Here is a 26,065-nt window from a genome sequence, read left to right as displayed (position 1 = left end):
TTGCATGACTGACTGGAAGCTGTGGCTTGATGCTCCTGCCCAGCACCACAACAGTATTGAACTGCATATTAGTAGTCTGGGAAAAGATCAAAATTTGAAGTACACTTCAATTCAAAATGCAGAAGTTGAAGTACAGAATGCATATTTCATTCTGGCCATCATAAAGTTGAAAAATTGCAAGTCTAACCAGTATTAGGTTGGGCACCGTCTGTATCATCCTATTGTTACATCTAGCTTAATATCCTGGATCTCTAAGTGATCTACATATTTCTCTTCTTTGGGACGTTTCTTGTCCATAGATCTATGGGCCAACAGTCAACTTACCTTTTCTCCCTCCAACACATCCAATATATAATGCTGGAGCAAGAACAGGATCACTACAATAAAAACTCTCATTTGAAAGGAGGAGGGCTAGTAGATACAAAGCTATCTATAGTCATAGCAAATCTCCCACTTGGGAGATACTAAGAAGTTCTCTTACCCTAGAAGTGGGGAAGAATTGTTCTGATTCAGTCCCCGACTCTGCAGAGAAAAATTCCCTTGTCTATTGCTATGGCCCAGTGCTCTTTTTATAGAAGTGTATTAATTTTCTGTGGCAATTGCACAAATTACCACAAACTTGGTGGCTTAAAACAATAGAAATTTATTCCCACCGTTCTAGAGGCTAAAGGTTTGAAATTAGAATCACTGGGCTGAAATCAAGGTGTCAGCAGGGCTGTGCTCCCTCTGGAGGCTTTAGAAAGGGGAGAGTCCTTTTTTTTCCTCTTCTACCTTCTGGTGGCTACTGGCGTTTTCAGCTTGTGGCTGTATTCCTCTAATCTTTATGGCCAGCATCTTCAAATCTCTCTGCTTGTTTTTACATTGTCTTTTCCTGTGTGTCAGCTTTCTTCCTTACAAGGACATTTGTGATTGTATTTAGGGTCCACTTGGATAATTGAGGACCGTCTATGTCAAGACCCTTAGTTACACCTGCAGAGACCATTTTTTGATAGAAGGTAACAGTTTGCAGGAATTAGGACCTGTTATCTGTGTGTGCCATTATTCAGCCTATTAAAGCAGGTTATTCCTTTTGCTATTCTCAATACCTTCATTTGAAGTGGAACTTTTGAGGCTGTACAGCTTTCTCATAAATAATAATAAATAATAATTTATTCCTGGTTAAAAATATTATCATGCATTATTAGGTTTCTTTGTATTAAAAATTAAGTAGGGAAAATTAAAAGCCTAACAAAAATATCATTCTGTATGAAGGAAATGATTTTTAAATGCTGAAAAGAAGAAATTAAGATACAAACAGAAAATGATCACAACTTTGTTAAGAGTACTACATAGATTAAATCTCCATTAATCTCATAAGAAGTAGAGATCAAACTACAGGAGGTAATAAATGGGTGCCAACATTTACTAAGCACAGTAGCCTTATGCTGCCCAATTAGGAAGCAAAAAATGGCCTCACTGTCAGAATATAAGGCACTACAGAAATGTACTACAGTGGCTCAGCCTGACTTTCCAGATACTCATCTTCTGAGTGTTCAAAACAGACTTAACATCTTTATGTTACTTTGATATGGATGGCAGTCATGAAGCTAATCCTACAGATTCTCTTTGGAAAATCTGCTTTTACTTGAGTGTCATTTATGGGCAAGAATAGGTCAGTGAGTATAAGAGAAAATGCAGAATAATGAGAGAAAATACCAAGGGAGGAATCTGAAGGGAAAAAAGGAGATTGAGCAAAAGCTATATGGGAGTAGAAATCAAAGCAAAGGACAGACCAAGGACTTCAGGACATGAAGGAAAAACTGATAGGCAGAACTGTAGCTAAGAGAGTGGGAGTCAAAAAGACCAGAGCTTGAATTTCAGCTCGCATACTTAATTAAGAGGGCAAGTTTCTTAATTTCTGTATGCCCTGAGTATCCTTATGTGTGAAATGGGAGTAATCATACCTACAGCCCAAAGTTACTGAAGGATTAAATTAATACATGTGAAGTTCTCTTTACATATTACTGGCTCACTACCTGCTGTCAAATAAAGAAAAACAATGTAGTAACAATTCTGAAACTATAATGGAAGAGACAAATACTCAATGAACATAAGGTAATAAATCAATTCTAAAAATAAAAGACCTAGGAGTGAGAGTGGAAGTGGAAGCTATTACAGAAATGTAGGCAAGAGATAATTGAAGCTTAGACTAAGATGGTAGTGGTGCACATGGTGAGAACTGTTCAGGTTCACAATCTGTTTCTGGGTTCTTGTTAAGGAAAAAAGGCTGTAATTCTTTGAACAAGTGGATAAATTGTGATCATTTTTAAAATGAGGCACACGAGTTGAAAGAGGTTTAGAGGGGGGGAATCAAGAGTTCTTCTTTTGGCCTTATTGAAATTGAAATGCCTGACACATCCAAGTGGAGATGTCAAGTAGAAGGTGGATACCATCAGCACATGTGCGGTGGGAAACTGTAAGAGTAGAGGAGATCCCCTAACGAGGAGTACTGCTGGTGAAGAGAGTGCTTATGACTGTACTCTGAGGGGTTCCGACTTGCAAAGACTAGAAAGTGAAGAATCTAGCAAAGAGAGGAGGGACTAGTGAAATGGGAGGAAACCAGGATAGTGTAATGCCAAAAAAGTTTAAAAAGTGTTAAAATCTGCTCAATGAAGTGAGTTCTAAGAAACATCCACCAGATTTAGAAACATGGTCAGTGGAGAACTTTGTTAAGAGCACCTCAGCTTCAGGGTAAAGCTTGGGGTAATACAAGTCCAGCCCAACATCTCAAACCAGTATTGTTTAAAAAAAAAAATCAAGGAGGCAGAGCCAAGATGGCGGCATGAGTAGAGCAGCGGAAATCTCCTCCCAAAACCACATATATCTATGAAAATATAACAAAGACAACTCTTCCTAGAATAAAGAACAGAGGACACAGGACAACATCCAGACCACATCCACACCTGCGAGAACCCAGCACCTCGCGAAGGGGGTAAGATACAAGCCCCAGCCCAGCGGGAGCCGAGCGCCCATCCCCCCAGCTCCCGGCGGGAGAAGAGGAGGCAGAGTGGGAGGGAGACGGAGCCCAGGACTGCCGAACACCCAGCCCAAGCCATCCGGACCAGAGCGCAGACACAGTGCATGCGCGGGGCCCTGGATACTAGGGAAACAGGGCAGCAAGAACGGTGAGCGGGTACTGGAGGCCTGGCACCAGAGGACATAAGAAAAGGAAGCGGCCATTTTGTTGTTGTTGTTGTTGCTGTTTGGTTGAGGTGAGTGCTTTTTGGAAGTCTTAAAGGGACAGGGACCCCAATACTAGGGAAACAGGGCAGCAAGACCGGCGAGCAGGTATCGGAGGCTGGCGCCGGAAAACAAAAGAAAAGCGAGTGGCCATTTTGTTGTTCTTGTTTTGTTGAGGTGAGTGCTTTTTGGAAGTCTTAAAGGGATAGGGACCCCAATACTAGGGAAACAGGGCAGCAAGACCGGTGAGTGGGTGCTAGAGGCTGGCGCCAGAGAATAAAGAAAAACGAGCGGCCATTTTTTATTTATTTATTAATTTTTTTTTTTTTTTTTTTTTGTGGTCATTTTGTTTTGGCGGGTGATTTTTGGAAGTCTTAAAGGGGCAGGGTGGGACACTTAATACAGAGGTAGGGAATCCGGGGATCTCTGGGCACCCTAACCCCTGGGCTGCAGGGAGCAGGCAGGCCCCTTACGGAGATATATAGCCTCCCAGCAGCTCCTGCTCCAACGCGACTCCACCATTTTGGAGTAGCTGCCCGAGCCAGGCCACGCCCACAGCAACAGCGGAGATTAACTCCATAGCAGCCTGGCAGGAAGCAGAAGCCCTGTCTGCGCGCAGCTGCACAGCACAAGCCACTAGAGGTCACTGTTCTCCCAGGAGACGAAGGCCACAAACCAACAACAAGGGAAGTTCTTCCAGCCGTCACTCGTCACAGCTCTGCAAACTATTCCTGTCACCATGAAAAGACAAAATTACAGGCAAACCAAGATCACAGAGACACCAGAGAAGGAGACAGACCTAACCAGTCTTCCTGACAAAGAATTCAAAATAAAAATCATAACCATGCTGACAGAGATGCAGAGAAATATGCAAGAGAAATGGGATGAAGTCTGGAGGGAGATCACAGATGCCAGAAAGGAGATCGCAGAAATGAAACAAACTCTGGAAGGATTTATAAGCAGAATGGATAAGATGCAAGAGGCCATTGATGGAATTGAAACCAGAGAACAGGAACGCACAGAAGCTGACATAGAGAGAGATAAAAGGATCTCCAGGAATGAAACAATATTAAGAGAACTGTGTGACCAATCCAAAAGGAACAATATCTGTATTATAGGGGTACCAGAAGAAGAAGAGAGGAAAAGGGATGGAAAGTATCTTGGAAGAAATAATTTCTGAAAACTTCCCCAATCTGGGGGAGGAAATAATCGAACAGACCACGGAAATACACAAAACCCCCAACAGAAAGGATCCAAGGAGGACAACACCAAGACACATAATAATTAAAATGGCAAAGATCAAGGACAAGGAAAGAGTTTTAAAGGCAGCTAGAGAGAAAAAGGTCACCTATAAAGGAAAACCCATCAGGCTTACATCAGACTTCTCGACAGAAACCCTACAGGCCAGAAGAGAATGGCATGATATATTTAATGCAATGAAACAGAAGGGCCTTGAATCAAGGATACTGTATCCAGCACGACTATTATTTAAATATGATGGTGGGATTAAACAATTCCCAGACAAGCAAAAGCTGAGGGAATTTGCTTCCCACAAACCACCTCTATAGGACATCTTACAGGGACTGCTCTAGATGGGAGCACTTCTAGAAAGAGCACAGAACAAAACACCCAACATTTGAAGAATGGAGGAGGAGGAATAAGAAAGGAGAAAAGAAAAGAATCTCCAGACAGTGTATATAACAGCTCAATAAGCGAGCTAAGTTAGGCAGTAAGATACTAAAGAGGCTAACCTTGAACCTTTGGTAACCACGAATTTAAAGCCTGCAATGGCAATAAGTACATATCTTTTAATAGTCACCCTAAATGTAAATGGACTGAATGCACCAACCAAAGACACAGAGTAATAGAATGGATAAAAAAGCAAGATTCATCTATATGCTGCTTACAAGAAACTCACCTCAAACCCAAAGACATGTACAGACTAAAAGTCAAGGGATGGAAAAACATATTTCAGGCAAACAACAGCGAGAAGAAAGCAGGGGTTGCAGTACTAATATCAGACAAAATAGACTTCAAAACAAAGAAAGTAACAAGAGACAAAGAAGGACACTACATAATGATAAAGGGCTCAGTCCAACAAGAGGATATAACCATTCTAAATATATATGCACCCAACACAGGAGCACCAGCATATGTGAAACAAATACTAACAGAACTAAAGGGGGAAATAGACTGCAATGCATTCATTCTAGGAGACTTCAACACACCACTCACCCCAAAGGACAGATCCACCGGGCAGAAAATAAGTAAGGACACGGAAGCACTGAACAACACAGTAGAGCAGATGGACCTAATAGACATCTATAGAACTCTACATCCAAAAGCAACAGGATATACATTCTTCTCAAGTGCACATGGAACGTTCTCCAGAATAGACCACATACTAGCCTACAAAAAGAGCCTCAGCAAAATCCAAAATACTGAAATTCTACCAACCAATTTTTCAGACCACAAAGGTATAAAACTAGAAATAAATTCTACAAAGAAAACAAAAAGACTCACAAACACATGGAGGCTTAACAACATGCTCCTAAATAATCAATGGATCAACGAACAAATTAAAATAGAGATCAAGGAATATATAGAAACAAATGACAACAACAACACAAAGCCCCAACTTCTGTGGGACGCAGCGAAAGCAGTCTTAAGAGGAAAGTATATAGCGATTAAGGCACACTTGAAGAAGCAAGAACAATCCCAAATGAATACTCTAACATCACAATTATCGAAATCGGAAAAAGAAGAACAAATGAGGCCTAAAGTCAGCAGAAGGAGGGACATAATAAAGATCAGAGAAGAAATAAACAAAATTGAGAAGAATAAAACAATAGCAAAAATCAATGAAACCAAGACCTGGTTCTTTGAGAAAATAAACAAAATAGATAAGCCTCTAGCCAAACTTATTAAGACAAAAAGAGAATCAACACAAATCAACAGAATCACAAATGAGAATGGAAAAATCACGACAGACTCCACAGAAATACAAAGAATTATTAAAGACTACTATGAAAACCTATATGCCAACAAGCTGGAAAACCTAGAAGAAATGGACAATTTCCTAGAAAAATACAACCTTCCAAGACTGACCAAGGAAGAAACACAAAAGTTAAACAAACCAATTACGAGCAAAGAAATTGAAACGGTAATCAAAAAACTACCCAAGAACAAAACACCCAGGCCGGACGGATTTACCTCGGAATTTTATCAGACACACAGAGAAGACATAATACCCATTCTCCTTAAAGTTTTCCAAAAAACAGAAGAGGAGGGAATACTCCCAAACTCATTCTATGAAGCCAACATCACCCTAATATCAAAACCAGGCAAAGACCCCGCCAAAAAAGAAAATTACGGACCAATATCCCTGATGAATGTAGATGCAAAAATATTTAATAAAATATAAGCAACCCGAATACAAAAGTACATCAAAAGGATCATACACCATGACCAAGTGGGATTCATCCCAGGGATGCAAGGATGGTACAACATTTGAAAATCCATCAACGTCATCCACCACATCAACAAAAAGAAAGACAAAAACCACACGATCATCTCCATAGATGCTGAAAAAGCATTTGACAAAATTCAACATCCATTCATGATAAAAACTCTCAGCAAAATGGGAATAGAGGGCAAGTACCTCAACATAATAAAGGCCATATATCATAAACCCACAGCCAACATTATACTGAACAGCGAGAAGCAGAAAGCTTTTCCTCTGAGATTGGGAACTAGACAGGGATGCCCACTCGCCCACTGCTATTTAACATAGTACTGGAGGTCCTAGCCACGGCAATCAGACAAAACAAAGAAATACAAGGAATCCAGATTGGTAAAGAAGAACTGTCACTATTTGCAGATGACATGATATTGTACATAAAAAACCCTAAAGACTCCACCCCAAAACTACTAGAACTAATATCGGAATACAGCAAAGTTGCAGGATACAAAATTAACACACAGAGATCTGTAGCTTTCCTATACACTAACAATGAACCAATAGAAAGAGAAATCAGGAAAACAATTCCGTTCACAATTGCATCAAAAAGAATAAAATACCTAGGAATAAATCTAACCAAAGAAGTGAATGACCTATACTCTGAAAACTACAAGTCACTCTTAAGAGAAATTAAAGGGGACACTAACAGATGGAAAATCATCCCATGCTCGTGGCTAGGAAGAATTAATATTGTCAAAATGGCCATCCTGCCCAAAGCAATACACAGATTTGATGCAATCCCTATGAAACTACCAGCGACATTCTTCAATGAACTGGAACAAATAATTCAAAAATTCATATGGAAACACCAAAGATCCTGAATAGCCAAAGCAATCCTGAGAAAGAAGAATAAAGTAGGGGGGATCTCAATCCCCAATTTCAAGCTCTACTATAAAGCCATAGTAATCAAGACAATTTGGTACTGGCACAAGAACAGAGCCACAGACCAGTGGAACAGACTAGAGACTCCAGACATTAACCCAAACATATATGGTCAATTAATATTTGATAAAGGAGACATGGACATACAATGGTGAAATGACAGTCTTTTCAACAGATGGTGCTGGCAAAACTGGACAGCTACATGTAGGAGAATGAAACTGGATCATTGTCTAGCCCCATATACAAAAGTAAATTCAAAATGGATCAAAGACCTGAATGTAAGCCATGGAACCCTTAAACTCGTGGAAAAAAACATAGGCAAAAACCTCTTAGACATAAACATGAGTGACCTCTTCTTGAACATATCTCCCCAGGCAAGGAAAACAACAGCAAAAATGAACAAGTGGGACTATATTAAGCTGAAAAGCTTCTGTACAGCAAAAGACACCATCAATAGAACAAAAAGGAACCCTACAGTATGGGAGATTATATTTGAAAATGACACATCCGATAAAGGCTTGACATCCAGAATATATAAAGAGCTCACACACCTCAACAAACAAAAAACAAATAACCCAATTAAAAAATGGGCAGAGGAACTGAACAGACAGTTCTCCAAAAAAGAAATACAGATGGCCAACACACACATGAAAAGATGCTCCACATCGCTAATTATCAGAGAAATGCAAATTAAAACTACAATGAGGTATCACCTCACACCAGTAAGGATGGCTGCCATCCAAAAGACAAACAACAACAAATGTTGGCGAGGCTGTGGAGAAAGGGGAACCCTCCTACACTGCTGGTGGGAATGTAAGTTAGTTCAACCATTGTGGAAAGCAGTATGGAGGTTCATCAAAATGCTCAAAACAGACTTACCATTTGACCCAGGAATTCCACTCCTAGGAATTTATCCTAAGAACGCAACAATCAAGTTTGAGAAAGACAGATGCACCCCTATGTTTATCGCAGCACTATTTACAATAGCCAAGAATTGGAAACAACCTAAATGTCCATTGGTAGATGAATGGATAAAGAAGATGTGCTACACATATACAATGGAATACTATTCAGCCATAAGAAGAGGGCAAATCCTACCATTTGCAGGAACATGGATGGAGCTGGAGGGTATTATGCTCAGTGAAATAAGCCAAGCAGAGAAAGAGAAACACCATATGATTTCACTCACCTGTGGAGTATAAGAACAAAGGAAAAACTGAAGGAACAAAACAGCAGCGGAATCACAGAACTCAAGAATGGACTAACAGGTACCAAAGGGAAAGGGACTGGGGAGGATGGGTGGGTAGGGAGGGATATTGGCGGGGAGGAAGAAGGGGGGTATTAAGATCAGCATGCATGGGGGGGTGAGGGAAAGGGGAGGGCTGTACAACACAGAGAAAATAAGTTGTGATTCTACAACATTTAGCTATGCTGATGAACAGTGACTGTAAAGGGGTTTATAGCGGGGACCTGGTATAGGGGAGAGCCTAGTAAACATAATATTCTTCATGTAAGTGTGGATTAAAGATAACAAAAAAAAAAAAAAAAAGGAGAAAGAAAAGGGGGATTACTCCACAATAGGATACAACTAACTGTAAATCAACGATTAATGCATGCTTTAAATATCCTTAATTTTGATCACTTAAAGGGTGTCAGATGATTGTCTATGGAGGTACACTTTTCTGATCATATTCCTTTCTCTTAAAAAAAAAAAAAAAAAAAAAGCAGTTCCTGTGTGGTGACCTCCAATGAGTTCTACACAATGGTATAAAGGGCATATAAAGGTGTAGGCAAAGGGTCTGTTTGTGTTTATACAGAGGATCAAAGCCTAATTGGGCTACCCAGAAAATGAACTAAGATACGATATGAAGAAGAACTTCCAACATCAGCACTCTCTGGAAGAGTCATACCAGAAGATGATCATCAAAAAACCTCAACAAAGATCCAGGCGATGCTGCAGTTGTAGCTGCATTCATCCCACTGGTTCCTGAACTTGCCATTGGAATGAAGAAGGAGATATCTAAGCTGGCCTGTGCATACAATAAAACAACAAATTTGACTGGATCTACTGTTGGAACTCAACCAAGAATTAGGAGAAGTGCAAGTTGTAGCGCTCCAAAATCTTACAACTACAGACTATCTACTGTTAAAAGAACATATGGGATGTGAACAGTTCCCAGGAATGGGTTGTTTTAATTTGTCTGATTTCTCAGACTGTTCAAGTACAGTTGGACAATATACATCATATCATAGACAAATTTTCACAAATGCGTAGGGTGCCTAACTGGTTTTCTTGGCTTCACTAGAGATGGCTGGTAATTATAGATCTGCTTTGGTTATGTAACTGTATTCCTATTATGTTAATGTGTGTGCGCAATTTATTTAGTAGTTTAAAACCTATACATGCTTAAGTTACTCTACAAGAAGATTATGTCAAAGAAATAATCAATCTTCCCATGTTTTCTTACGTCTACTACCTCTATAGCTTTTCTTCTTCCTTCCTAATTACAACCCTTAAATAGAATTCGTGCCTCATATAGAATTTACCGAGTATCATAATTCCTCCAAGTGGTAAAGATACCTCAAGACAAATGCTGGGCATAGAAGTCACGGGGCATAAATCTGCAAAGAAGTAAAAGCTAACCTTTTCAAACAATATGGCTTCTCTCTCACTTACCAACTTTACATTTCCCGGTATGGCCCCGTAAGATGACTGGTTAGCCAGAGACGGTAAGATTCCTCAAGGGAGGAACAACCTAAGACAGGCACAGTCACAGGGGGGCTATCAGGTGAGAAATTGGGGATCAACAGAGGTGAGGCTTAGAACCTATCCCCCCGTTTTGAGAGAAATCTGCATCCGTGGATGTTTTATTGCCCTTGTCTAGCTTGGATTAACACATAGTCTACAGGCACACACCTGATCATCTACATTTGCTCTCTTACAACACTAAACTAAGTTTTCTACCTTTATCTTACATCTACTTACCACTTCAGCATTTTATTAAAAAAAATAATAATAATAATAATAATAAAGGGAGAAATGTGGGATCCACATATAAATCAAGTATAAAAACCAAACCAATATTCATATCTGACCTGATTGTTTGTAGTTCATAATGCGTGATCAAAACTGAAAGTTTCTGTGATGACTGCCCTTGTACTGTTCACCATGTAAGAACTTATTCACTTATGTAAGAATTTGTTCACCATGTAAGAACTTGTTCTTTATGTTTCAGAAGATTGGAGACTGACGAGAATTAGGCTTGGGGTGGATTAATGATTGTGCATTGAGCATTGACTCCCCTATACAGAATTCTATTGTTGTTAACAACCATTTGATCAATAAATATGAGAGATGCCCTCTCAAAAAAAAAAAAAATCAATAAAGGCCACAGAACATCCAGGCCACAAATGTCCCTGTTCAATGGATTTCTATCACCTTCAGAATAAAATCTGAACTCCTTTCTATGACCTACAAGTCCCCACAAAATCTGGCACCTGCCATTTCTGTGACTTCATCTCCTCTCTTGAGCTCCTGAACTCTGCCTGCTCTCATAACACTATCCTTCTTGCCATTCTTACAATGAGCCAAGTTTCTTTCTGTTCAGAGCCTTTGCATTTCCCTTTTAACCTGAATGGTTCTTTTCCCACTTGTCCTGTAATTAGTTGGCCTTGCCTGGAGATGTGACCCTCAAAAGGAAAAGAAATCTGTACCTACGAGGCTATTCTTGATGCTGCTTTAGGGAAAAATGAGTTGTAAAAAGCAAAGAAAACCTTTTGAACATGGGCTAATCTGATTATGGTGCTACTGATTTACTTACAATGCTATCAGCAATAAGATCTCAAAGGTTTCCAGTAATGGACTTTTCTCTCTCACCCATGTTCTTAGAAAATGACCACCACAACAGACAACACACAATAAGCTTATATTACAGAAAAAAGGGGATGGGCTTAAGGAAAGGTGAAAATAGAGTTTAAAGTTTAATTTCTGTTAAGTTTGTATTTTATAGTTCAACTTGCTAATTCCCTAGTTGGTCACAGGTACTGAACGATTTTATCAAGTCACCATTATTCGATTCCTCAATCCCAACACACACTGTTTCTATTTCCATTTCTGTCCTCTGACTCTGGGGATACTTCCATCTGAGCATCTTTCTATCACCATCTGGTTGCAGGCAAACACTTGCTGTTGTTAGAAGCACTTTCACCTTCCAGTCATTTGAAATACAGACCATCTTTTGTTAAAAATAAAGATGTGCAAGCGATTCAATGCCTAATCCCCATAGTATGGGATCACTTCCAAACATCAGTAGTGGAAGATACTTCCACGAGGGTAGGACTCAGGATAGACGAACATGGACAGATTTGAGGGACATTTAGGAAATAGTCCTACAAAATTCAGAACTGATGGTAAAAAAAAATAAGGGAAAATGAGAAATTAAGGATATGACCAGGTTTCTGGCTTACATTACTGGATGCACAGTGGTGTTACCATCTGACAAGACAGAGAAGAGAAAAAAAGGTTTGAGGAACAGGGAAAATCAGTTTTGCACTGATTGAATTTGAGGTTCCTGTAAGAGATGCATTTTAGGCAGTTGGATGTGTAGGTTTGAACTACAGGCTGTGCTACTATATAAGTGAATGACCTTGCACTAATATCTTAACCTGCTTGGGTCTGTTTCTACATTTGTAAAATAAGGGTGCTGTACTAATCACTAAAGTGCCTCCCAGTCCTAAAATGTTAGAGAACTCAACTTTATCAGTAATTTGGATTGGATCCTTATTTCCTTTCTAGAACTTTTAGAATATCATGTGATTGGTGTGTTTTGCTTTTAGAATCTAACAAGAACTACTAACTAGCTGGGAGCTCAGGAATTCATACAACTTTGTTTTCTCTTAAATTTTAAGGGACAGTGAAACACTGGATACTCCTGATGAAAGACACACATTTAAGTTTGCTGACCATTCTTGGGAAAAGGAACAACTTAAGAAAGAATTATACTGTTGAAATTTCTTCTTTAGGAATTCTTCCCCTAACAGGTTAGAAGTTGGAGACATTATTCCTGTAACAGGGAAAAGCAGGGAGGGAAGTATGGAGGGCACAAAAGGGGTTTAGTTTGACAAGTAATATAAGTAAGATTCATATCACAATTAAAAAAACATTTAAAGTAGTATGTAAAAAGTTGGCACTGCAAAACTAAGGAAAGGAAATGAAAAACTGGTCTCCTTAAATTTTATTGTCCAGAATGATCTTACTTCAATATTAGAGATTGTGGAACTGTTCCTGTCCTTCTTTCAAAACTGCACACAGTCTTTTGCTTAGGTTTGAAGGAAGAGGGACCACTAACTTCATCATTGTGACAAATGTATAAGCAGCAGCCCTTATACTAAATGCAGGTCTGGTTCAAAGACAGGATCTGTGGAATAACTGACATATGAATGGCTCACCATTTTAAAAGAGAGCAGAATATCTGTGAACACTATTTTCTATTGCTTCAAGTGATGGTATCACTGCTTTGGTATAAAAGAATCCCTCAGACTCAGAATACTAGGGAAATGTCATCAATTAAGCAAAACGAACCCACTCATTGGACTGTATGCTGTCTTTGAGACTTCCTATTGGATCAGCACATGCCTGATTAAGTGTTGATGACATCCTGAAGCATTATCAGTTTTCTTCAATTTTAAAGATTCCCACTGCCATACTTGGACAGTACACCACAGACTAGTGAACGAGAGGAATAGGATAGGGGCCCAGAAATAAAACAAAAGGGAGAGAAAATTAAGAAATTTTTCCTGCCTAAAATTTCATCTCAATACAAGATTATTCTATGAAGTATACCTATAACCCTTGTAACAAAACACAAAACTGCTATTGTGACTAAAAGCACGGTCTTTGGCCTAAGACAATTTAGTTTAAACCCTGGTGCCTCTAATGTAGTCTTGCAAATATTTTTTAACCTCTCAAAGCTGAAATCTAGTAAACTGAGGAGGGTAACACTTTCATTACAGTTATTTGAGAGCTAAAAACTATAGGGTTATTTATAATATTAAGACTGCTAGACAAAAGAAAACACCATTTCAACTATGATTTTGTTAGACTTTTATTATGAATATATTATAAGCCATTATTTCAAGAATCTAAAACTGAAAATCTTAGAGCAGTTAATTTAAAAGTAGTCAACTCAGCTCCAGCTTTCATAATACTGACTTTGTTTTCTTTAAGGACAATTGTGTGCATGACACTATATCAAAGGTCAAGCATAAACCCTAGTTTCAATTTCTCTGATGTAAAAACTATTCTACTTACTTGTGGGGTTTAACTTGATGTGAAGAATATAAAGGAAATTTCTGAAAACCTGTAAATAAGCACATGAGACTACATTTTACAATTCATGGTAAAGGTATAAATAGTTAATTCTTGATTTTTCAAATGCAATTATAATATAGTAATCCAAAAGTTATTCGGGTATTGAAATAAATTATGTTTTTTGAGTACTATCCTAATAACTTTTTATTTAGATTATTAGTTATTTTTGTTTAGCAAGTTAGGTAAAACTGAAAATGACTAGGACATGAAAAATTCAGTAGTAGCCTTGTATTAAAAATTTCCCATATATCCATTAAGGTGGTAAATCCACACTTAACTGTAACATGTTCCCAAACCAATAAATACAATGTATTAACAGACTATTAAAAAATCTGGATATAATCAAGGATAAATAAGTCATTATAATGAACTATGCATGAACTTTCAGTTAAAAATATATCTTAAAAAATTATGACCCAAAGCTTCTATTTCTACCACTTTCTCCTTTAGTAATTATTCTTGTGTTTGTTTTCCTCTAGAAGAGTCACAAAAAGTCCTTTTGTATTTCATGATAGATTTAATTAGGTTTTAAAACAAACTCTTATGATATCGTCTGATATGTCCAATTACATGGGTATGATGTAACAAAAACAGTTACAAACTTATATATGCATATTTACATTATATATCCAAAACTATCAGGCTAGTTAACTATCTAAGGAGATACATTATGACATGAGCTAAACAACTTTTCATTGCTTATTAGAAAGAATGCAGTCAAGCTCTTAATGGAAGTAATATACAAGTGAGGCACTTTTGAGGTCAAGAATAGAAAGCAAATGACACTACATACTGGCAATGTTCACAAAAATCTATGTATCTTTAATACAAAGGCTTTTCAACTAGATTTTTGAAAAATTTCAAAATTAGCAACTTATGCAATTCAAGGAGCCTTCAGGAACAATGGCTAACATCAGTTTATCAAAGCTTACGAAAATTTTATAACCACCTGGCTGCTAGGCAAACAGTACCTTAATACCTTAAAGCCCTTTTTTTGGTTTATATAAATCACCTCAGGTTGTGATTTCTTTTCTTAGATTTTGACTCACTGCAAAACATCTTATGGTGCTATTATTAACTTATAGACAAGTTTTCTTAAGTGCAACAATGCAAGTTTCTAGTGCTTTCCCTTATACTTAGAAATGTGATTGTGGAGGCCAAATGAAGAATGACAATATTTAGGTAAAAAGCTGTCTTCCAGGTAAGTAGTTTTCAACGTTTTATGTAGAAAAATGTTACTTAATATATTTTGGGCAAAAGTTAAACACTTATTCCAAGGTATACCCACAAAACCTAAAGAAAACTTTAACAGAAGAAACATGCTCAAGACTCTTTAAATTGCCCATTTGGAGGAAAGCACATGCTTCCTGTCCTTTGGAGACTATATTAAAAATCATCTCTGTGACATTAATTGGGGGAGGGGGGAAGAAAAAAGAAAAGACTTACCCAAGATACCAGATGGCACTAAACACATGAGTTGAAAAGTGCATTACTTCAAAAGTTCATTTTAGGCACTGTTGAATAACCAATGAAAATAGGTAGTTTCAAGTCTTCCCCTTTAAATTTTAACCCCTGCCCCAACATTATCCCAGAGACATACACACACTCTCTTAAGTTGTCATGATGAAATACAGGTGATGTTTATTTTCTTAAAAATTCTCCCTGACTGGTGATGGGAGGAAAAATGAGAATACCATTTGGTAATGGCTTTTGTGAGTGAAAAATAATTGGTTCTATAAATGCTTCAGCACATCTGTTAAGTTTGATTGCCAGTTCTAAATATCAATAAATATTTTAAAACAGGATATGTAAGAAAAAAGTGCTTAAAATCTTTCAGTGACCAGTAAGACACATTAGGAAAAAGATTCATTTTACAGTTCCTTTGAGACATTTCTTACTCCTGGTTTCCCTACTTGGAGGTGGCTACCATTTAAATAGCCCTTTACTGGTAGTAGTGATGAACCCTGTTAGATCCCTATTACCACCTCAAGTCTCTGGTCTATAAATTATCCAGTAGGTGGTGCTGAAGTTCCACATGTCATATTCAGTAATCAAATGATTCCCGTTAAGGCAGGAGAAAAATCACTTAGGAATTACCAATTCTGAGCACAAGCCATCAGACCAAAGTCTTTCTTGTCATGCCATCTAGGTGATTTCATTTACAATATTTACTATTATGTAAGCAGTTCAGTTACCCATTTGCTTATACTACCAGATTAAAAACAAAGATTTTAGAGGAAAAGTCGACTGGCAAATGCCACATCTCTGTGCAGAAAGAGAAAATGTTCATGAATATACCTCTATGCATATTTAAAAATGAAAAATTTAAACTATCCATTTGTTTTTACATAAGAATTCTAATTTACTCAAGAGAAAAATTTCACACAGGGATTTAGATGACATTATATTACCAGTTAGTCCTCTAGACTGATTTGGAAACTGGGTGTTATCAACTATGAAGATCCAGGGTGAAATAAAAACCATTTCATCACCAGTTTTTAATGAAGAAACTTATTTAAAATTGTAAAGGAAAAAAATGGGGATGGCAAAATCTTAGCAGCAAAGTGGTTAAACAAATTGAAAATATTAATGCACAAACATTAAAATATTAAAGCATATATATTGCATATAAAATACAGTACAGAACCAGGAGTTGCACTATACTGATTAGTGCTTAACAGAAGAAATGATTAAATTTGTTCCTCCCAGAATATATACACAGTTCATTTCCACAGCATTTTCCTATATAGCCAGCAAGTTATTTTCTTCAGTTATTCACCCCTTGCTCAAACCTGAATTATAAACTCAGCACTTACAAATATGAAAATCACAAGGAAAATCAGTATTTCTATCTCACCAATAAAAAGTAATTTTGAAAGTTAACAGTCTATCCTAGGAAACCAAGTTTAGCTGAAAACTTCAGGGATGAAGATCATCTGGTGTAGCAGTGTTCAAATATATAAACAGTAAAAAGAAGACTTAAAACTTCTGCTACAGTCATGTTTTGGACTTAGTTCATCCAATTGATTTTTTAGTACAAAACTAGAAATAACCTCTTCTTCATAACATCTATAGTTATCAATATATTTTTCTTCTTTTCAATGTGAAATAATACTTCAAGATGACCTATATACACAATGTTGTCAGTTCAAGCTGTCATATAAATATAAATGCTTTCTTAAAAAAAAGTATTTTACAGACAGATAGTGTTATATATACACTGTTCAGTTTGATCTAGGGCAGAAGAAGAAAAGTTAACACAACCTTAAGTGGGATACATAAAAAGAATGATACATAAATGACATTTTAAAACCTCCATAGAAAATGAGCTTCAAATGGTAGTGTGATTTTAATTTTCATCATTTCTGAATCTACAAGCCATTAAAAAAAGGCACACTTTTCAACTTAATCCCTCTAAGATAATGTTCTTAAAGAACTGCCATTTTGTTAGCATTTTAATGTAACACTTAAAAAAAAAACATCCCACAGTACTTTAAACAATTTGTTGGAATATTTATTTATCCAACTACTTTGTCAATAAAACAGCTAGTAATATGATGCTCAGCGAATGAAATAAATTTATATGTACAAGATATTTCATTCACAATGTTGGATTAAATACCTTCCCGGGATCATTTACCACACACTTTAACAAAATAATTTGCTTTTGGCCCGTTTGGATAAAATGCAACTGAGAAAAATTATCATTGGTTTGTGTGATAAGAACTGAGAATTAAGCTAAAAAGTTAGTAACACAGCTGAACATATTCTGGTTTAGCAGAATGGTAAATGGGAGATTTAAGAAAAAAACTTTTACATCAACTATCCAGTTAGACTTTTTGCCTTGTAAAACATTTGTAAATGCAATATAATTTTTTGAAGGAGGAAACTCTGAAAGAAAACAACTTGCTGGTTGAATACCACACACACACAAAAAAACCAAACCCAACAACCCAAAAACTCACTTTTTTCTATGTTTACTCAGTCTTTTTATATAAAAATAAGTGTTACATTCCCATCAAATATTAGACAATTACATCTGTGCTTTAAAAAAAAGTTGGTCACTCAAGGCTATTAGGATATTTTTAAGGATTTTCGATTACCAGAATGTACAGATATAATTCAATGTAAATTGTAGCCAAAGGCAAATGAGGATGAAAATATCAGATCATTCACATGGAATAAAAAACATTGTTAACTAGATGAGTAAAATATTCAAAATATAATGGAATGTGACAGTAGATAACATGTATATCTACTTCAGAACCAGGAAAGGGAAGAAAAAGTTTAATATGTAATAATTCGTACCTTATATTTAGTTAAATATAAACATTTGTTATTTATACATAAAACTGCTTTCAGAAAACAACTAATAAAGGATTTAGTTGTACTTCTTTTACTTCTTAAAATTCCCGTGTTAACTTTTCTTAGATTGAAATAAAATGTCCCTTAGTGCACTTTTAGTTCACGTCTTTATGAATTCAAACCTTTAAAAATCCCATCACTTAATGCATAAATATACAAAAATGCCAAAAATTAATCCCTTTTAGTTGGATCATATTTTATGCTCACTTTTTATAGCCAATAACCAGAAGTGGTTTCCTTTTGCAAATACTCTTTAAAACCTGTAACAAAACATGCCATGCACTCAAGGGAAAAAGTCAGGCATGGTTATTAGCATCTTGAAATGCCTAAGAACTGCTGAGTTCTGCTTCCTCCACGTGTGGCCCCAATGACACCAGGCAAGATTTCATATTGCTTGCCAAAAGCCTCCATAAATCCAAGTTAGCTAATTCCTGGAAACAAAGATTTTAAGCTCGTTCTGGCACTGGATTCTTTCACCCAGCAGCTTTATGTTTCCCACCACAGCACCCACATGCCTCACCACAACGATGGCACATTCTCAAAGGGACATAGCAGCACATACATGGCACAATGAAAGACAAAGCTACCAGGGCTAACCATCGTAAGCAGAACTTGTCATCGCTAGTGTCACATGAACAGGGATCGGAAAAATCTCCCTCTGAGTCTGACATACAATGATACAACATGCTCTCTGCACAGAGCATGCAACTAACTTGATATATGCATCTTTTAATAGGGTCTGGAGCATCCTGACATTTTCCCCTGCCATTTTCTTCATGATTAAACCTTTCCTGGCAGTATATGCAGCGAGAACGTTCACCATCTTCTTTTCTTCGTTTTGACTTCTTAAATTTTAATGAGGAAGGCTGTGTTTTAAATACCACAGAGTCTTTGAGTGAACTTAACTTAGTCTCATCCCCACAAGAGTACAGATAATCTGATTTTTTACTGTCTGGTTTAGAAAACTGAATACTGGAGTCACCATCGTCTCTCTCCAAGTCATTTTTCCACATGTCAGGATGTCTGTAGTCTGCATAGCGACGTATTAAGATATCTCTAGGGTTTATTCTAACAATCTCATCCTCATCTTGAAAGCTGACATGTCTGATTGTTTTTGAAGGAACCTAAAAAAGGAAAAGAGAAGAAAATTGCAGTAAGGACTGTGAAGGTTAATTTTATGTGTCACCTTGGCTGGCCACAGTGTCTAGTATTTGGTTCTACATTTCTCTGTATGTTTAAGTAAGTATGTTTTTTGGATGAGGTTAACATTTAAACTGATGGACTATGAGTGAAGCAGATTACCCCCCATGATGTAGGTGGACCTCATCTACTAAGCTGAAGGTCTTAACAGTACTGACTGACCATGCTTGAGCAAGAAGGAGTTCTGAGAGCAGACTGCCTTTGGATATAGACTGAAACTCTTCCTTGGGCCTCCTATCTGACAGCCTAACCTGAAGATTTTGGATATGTGCCTACATTACCATGTGGGCCAATTCCTCACATCTCTCTAGCAGTATAAATACACATCTTCTTGGTTCTGTTTCTTTGGAGAACCCCAACTCATGCAGATTTTAGTACCAAAAGGTGGGGTTTTGCTATAACAAATACCTAAAAATGTGGAAATGCCTTTGGACCTTGATAATGGGTAGGTGCTGAAAGAGTTTTGAGGTGACTGTTAAAAAAAGCCTAGGTAGCCTTTTAGAGACTATTGGTACAAATACGGACATTAAAGGTCCTTGTGTTAAGGGATCAGATGGAAATGAGGAACTTATTATCAGACACTGGAGGAAAGGAGGTCCTTGTTATAAAGTGGCCAAGAATGTGGATGAATTGTATTCTAGTGTTTTGTAGAAAGGAAAACTTGTGAGTGATGGATTTGGATACTTAGTAGAGATTTCTAAGCTAAGTGTTGAAGGTGTAGGTTGGTTTCTCCTGATGCTTTAGTAAAATGTGAAAGGAAGGAGATAAATTGAAGTAGTAATTTTTTGGCAAAAAGGAACCAAAACCTGAAGAGTTGGAAAAATCTTGACCTATGTGTTTTTACAAAAATTGAGAAAGCATGTTCTGGAGAGAACACCAAAGGTTTGCTTGGACAACATATGGTAGAAGATGGGCGTGACTCATGGATCCAATCAACCATCCCAGCTGAAATGGCTACCATGCTGAACTGAAAGACATAGCTGGGGATGAAGAGGATGGCCACTGGACTTCTAGGATTTACAGGATCTTACATGTACTATTCTTTAAGAAAAGGGGAGAATGATCCGAAAGGTGGGGCTCTCTTCTCCTCAGTTCCACAGAGCGGGACTGCTTCCTTATTTTCAGTGGGCCAGGAAACCTAGGGTCTCAGGAATGAGCTTACCATCCATGGCCAAGGGGGTAGGGGCTACCAATCTGGTGAACCCAGAGGACAGGAACATTTAGCCAAAGAGGAGGATTACTCTCAAGCCTTAAAATCTAATGGAATTTGCTATGCTAGTTTTTGGACTTGCTTGGGACCCATGACTCCCTTCTCCTTCTGACTTCTCCCTTTTTGGAATGAGAATATCTACTCTATGCTTTTCCCACCACTGTATTTTGGAAGCAGGTAATTTGTCTTGTTTCACAAGTTCCCAGGTGGAGAGGAATTTTACCTCAGGATGAGTATTACCTTGAATTTTACCCACATTTGACTTAGATGCTATTTACATCTGGGACTTAGAACTGATGCTAGAATGGGTCAAGACTTTGGGCCTGTTGTGATAGGGTTAATATATCTTGCATGTCAGAAGGGCATGAATTTGGGGACCCAAGGGTAGAATATTAAGGGCTGAACTGTGTGTCCCCTCAAAGTTTACATGTTGAAGCCCCAATCCCCAGTACCTCAGAATGTGACTACATTTAGAGATGGTGCTTTAAAAAGGTGATTAAATTAAAACAAGGTCCTTAGGATAGGGCTTAATCCAAGTTGAGTGGTGTCCTCATAATAAGAGGAAATTTGAACATACACAGACAGACACCAGAGAGGTGGGTACACAGAGGAAAACATGTGAGAACATAGCCAAAAGGTGGCCATTTGCAACCCAAGCAGAGGAGCCTCAGAAAAAACCAAGTGTGCCAATACTTTGATCTTGGACTTGCAGTTTCTAGAACTGTGAGAAAATAAATTTTTGTTCAAGCCATAGCCTGTGGCATTTAGTATGACAGCCCCAGCAAATGAGTACAAAGACAATCATGTTTATAGCTTGGCTACATGAAAGTCTCTGAAATTTACTTAAAACAACCCGCTATTCTCAGCATATAAATACTCTCTCTAACCCTTCTGGGTATATTGTCAACTTGAGGCCAGGGAGCAAAGTAAACATCTGGGATAAATCAAATGGGCTATAAATAAAAATGACCCTTCTCTTCACCCATACAAATGGGCTCCTAGTAGTCACATTTCTGTCCCAGACACAGTGACTAGTCTACAAGTCTACTAGTCTACAACCTAGATATACATGGCCCAGGTTGAAACAAACTTCTCTTCCCCATATATTTGGAATTGGAGTAAACAAATTTCAGGTCTGGGCTAAAGGTAGAGTGATAGATGTAGCCCATTAAATTAACAATATATAATTTCTGTTGGTTCTAATCTGGTGATAAATGCACTCCCCCCAGACTCAAACCAGAAATATGTATGGAATTTAATAGTGTTTATAAACATATATGAAGCAAATTTACACAATAAAAATTCTCTGGTATAATTCAACTATATGCAGTATTAGAGGGACCGGAAAATTTCACACATGTTAATTAGTTATGTTTCAAATAAGAAGATAAACTAAGCTTACTTACCCTATTTTGGGACTTTAGGCTTCCACATTCCTTGGATATTTGCCGCTGTACATATTCTATACTTCTGCCCTGGATGTCTAGGCTTGGATGACTGAATGTTACCTAAAATATAAAAATTTCTACTTAAGTGACAGAAGAATGCATATCTTATTTTTAATAAAACTATATACAGTGTGTATTCTAAAACTTCATAACCTATTAATAGTCAAGTTTTTCAAAATGGTTTCAATAAAAAGCATTATTTGGGTCATCCTATTTATTATTTAAACTCAGGTCTTTCCTTATACATTTAAAACTTAAAAAGTAATAGGGACTTCTGGTTTCTGGTTTTGCCTGTAAGGAGCTTAGAAGTTGTCACCTTGTCCTAACAAGTAAAAGGCTGAATAGAGGGGGAAAAAAATCAACAACTCTCTTATCTGTAAGAGTGAGAAGAACACAGAGTCAACTACCGTCTCCAAGATTACAGAGGCAGACAGGAAAGAAAGGGAGTCACACAGCTTACCAGAGCAGAGATTTAGGAGAAGTCACTGTGGAAACCAGTGCTGGGGTAGGAAAACCTGAACTGTAATTGACAAATTGCTGGGGGCTCAGTGTGAACAACTCTGAGACATAAGAACACCAGGGGGACCCCGTCATAGAGAAGCTCCCAAACTTTTATGAGTTCATCTCTAGGAGTTCAACCAGATTCCCACGGCAAATGGAAAACCCCTATATACATCCAACAGGGGGAAGGGAAAAGGAATTCTTTGAAATATGCCAGAACATTCTGTTCTTAACAAGACTTGCCCTCAGGAGAAGCTAGTTAACCAGAGCATTATCTGTTGCAGGGTATTTAACAGAGCCTATTTGACCCGGTGGGAGGGAAATACCCAAGTCTGGTCATCTCTAACTGTCTGACAAGCCTAAGAGGGGAGAAGAAACTGAGAAATACTTGTTCAAGTTCACAGCCCAGAAGCAGAGGCTCCAATTGAAACTCTGACACCTAGTCAAAAGACTATAGAATACTTCCTCTCCCCACACACCTTACCACTGCATTACTACAAACCTACAGTTCTTTTTTACCTAGTACATCATTTTACCTAGTATCAAGAAAGTAATTACAAAACATACCAAAAAGCAAAAACACAATTTGAAGAGACAGAACAAGCATCAGAACCAGACATGGTAACAATATTGGAATTAGCAGATTGGGAATTTGAGACAGCTATGATTAATATGCTAAGAGCTGTAATGGACAAAGCAGACAGCATACAAGTACAAGCAATGCAAAAGACAGAAATCCTAACAAACAAACAAACAAACAAATGCTACAGCTCAAAAACACTAAGAGAAATGAAGAATGTGTTTGATGAGCTCATTAGCAGGCTGGACACAGGCAGAGGAAAGAATCCCTGAGCTTGAGGACATAGCAACAGAAACCTCCAAAACTGAAAGCAAAGGGAATGAAGACTGAAAGAACACAGAACAGAATACTCAAGAACTGTGGGCCAACTATGAAAGGCATAACATACACAAAACAGGAATACCAGAAGAAAAAAAGAGTGAAAGGGACAGAAGAAATATTTGAAATAATAATGACTAAGAGCTCACCCAAATTAATGTCAGACACCAAACCTCAGATCCAGGAAGCTCTGAGAACACCAATCAGAATAAATGCTAAAAAAAAACAATTCTTTACTTATAGAGGAGCCAAGATGAAAACAAAATCTTATTTCCCCTCAGAAATCATGGAAGCAGAAGAGAGTACAATGAAATATTTAAATGCGGTGAGAGAAAGAGCCCACCAACCTAGAATCTGGTACCCTTTGAAATTATCCTTCAAAAGTGAAGGAGAAATGAAAACATTCTTGAGCAAATAAAAAGAGAAGGATAACCGATATGCTAAAAAGGAGAGAAAATGGAATCACATTAAATGATCAATTAGAACTGTGAAAGACAGTACAAGAGAGGAAGACAAAAACAGAAACAAAGAACAAGAGCAACAGATAGAAAACTGTGTAACATATATGGTAGGTATTAATCCACCTATATCAGGAATCACCTTGAACATTAATGGCCTAAATGCACCAATTAAAAGACAAGAAATTGTCAGACTGAATAAAAAAAAATAAGACCCAATTTTATGTGTTGTCTACAAGAAACATACTGTTAACTATAAAGACACATACAGAATAGGAGGTAAATGGATGGAGCATATTATATACCATGCTAATACTAATCAAAAGAAAGCAGGAGTAGCTATTATTGATTTTAGACAGAGAAGACTTCAAAGCAAGAAGTTATCAGTGATAAAGAAAGGTGTTACATAAAATGGGAGGGCTTAATTCTTTAAGACATAAAGCCCCGTAATGCATTTGTGCTTGACAACAGACCATCAAATTACATGAGACAAAAACTGACAAAACTGCAAGGAGAAATAGATGTACCCACTGTCATAGCTGGGGACGTCAACATCCCTCTATCAGAAATGCAAAGATCCACCAGGGAGAAAAATCAGTAATGACAGAGTTGAATTCAACAACATCATCAATCAAGTGCATGGACCAAATTAATATCTATAGACTATTTCATCCCACAATTACAGAATACACATTTTTTCAAGCTCATATGGAACATTTACCAAGACATATCGCATTTCTGAGGCATAGAACAGACTTCAATAAATTTAATAGAATAGAAATAATACAATGTCTGCTCTCAGACTACAAAGGAAATAAACTAGAAAATCAGTAATAGAAGAATAACTGGAAAATCCTCAAATATTTGGAGATTAAGCAACATATTTCTTTGCAATATTCTCAATAAAAATTATAAGTATTTTGAACTAAATGGAAATTAAAATGCAACTTGTCGAAACCTGTGGGATATGGTCAAAGTAGTGAACAGAAAGAAATTTATAGTCCTGAATACATGCATTAGAAAAGAGAGATCTAAAATCAATAAAGTTTCCACCTTAGGAAACTAGAAAAAGATTAAATCCGGAGCAAGGAGAAGAAGAGAAATAATAAAAGAATTAGCGTAGAAATCAATGAAATTGAACACTGGAAGTCAATAGAGAATATTAATGAAACCAAAAGCTGGTTCACTGAAAAAAACTGGTTCATCAGCAAAACTGGCAAGTCAAGGTAAGAAAAAAAGAGAGGACACAAATTACTAATATCAGAAATGAAAGAGGTCGGACCATGAGTATAGATTCTTTGGACATTAAAAGGATAATAAAAAAATATTATGAACAACTCTATACCAACAAATTTGCTAAACCAGATGGAATGGATCAATTCCTTTAAAGGTACATATTTTATGATTCCAACTATATGACATTCTGGTAAAGGCAAAACTAGGGAGACAGTAAAAAGATCAGTGGTTGCTAAAGGTTTGTGTTTTGGGGGTGGGAGGTGGTGAGGAGGATAAATAGGCAGAGCACAGAGTTTTTAGGGCAGTGAAAAAACTATGACACTATGATGGATACATGTCATTATATATTTGTCCAAATCCACAGAATGCACAATACCAAGAGTGAACAATAATGTAAACTATGGACTTTGGGTTATTATGATGTGCCAATGTAGGTTCATCATCTGCAACAGATGTACCAACCCGGTGGTATTTTTCCACTTTTTGTCCATGTATTAATTTATAAACACACATACAAGTATGTTTATATGCAAAACTTTAAAAAATTTAGTGCATTCTCATACTTGATACATTATGGACACCTTTTTTATGTTTATACATATAGCTTTATCTTATTCTTTTAATAGAAGCTTTACACTGAAGGATGAATTTTAACTACTCTGATTGATGCATGCATAAGCTTTTCTCTGCCTTTTGCTGTTATAAACAATACTGCAACAAATTTCAATACACATATTGAACTATATTTGTAACACAAA

General features: G+C 37.2%; 1 protein-coding gene across 1 annotated transcript in view; it reads right to left on the bottom strand.

Moving 5' to 3' along the window:
• Positions 1-14,488: 14,488 nt before the first annotated feature.
• The window catches only part of SPRED1 (sprouty related EVH1 domain containing 1), a 151,820-nt gene continuing 140,243 nt past the window's right edge, over positions 14,489-26,065 (bottom strand). Inside the window, exons 6-7 of the mRNA XM_036889896.2 lie at positions 22,173-22,274; positions 14,489-19,480 (exon numbers count right to left, since the gene is read on the bottom strand). Coding sequence (XP_036745791.1) covers positions 18,830-19,480; positions 22,173-22,274 — 753 coding nt within the window. The 3' untranslated portion in view covers positions 14,489-18,829. The remainder of the gene's footprint in view (positions 19,481-22,172; positions 22,275-26,065) is intronic.

The sequence above is a fragment of the Manis pentadactyla genome, chromosome 11 (genome assembly GCF_030020395.1).
Source record: "Manis pentadactyla isolate mManPen7 chromosome 11, mManPen7.hap1, whole genome shotgun sequence".
Taxonomy (NCBI): domain Eukaryota; kingdom Metazoa; phylum Chordata; class Mammalia; order Pholidota; family Manidae; genus Manis; species Manis pentadactyla.
This window is presented reverse-complemented; position numbering and strand designations above follow the sequence as displayed.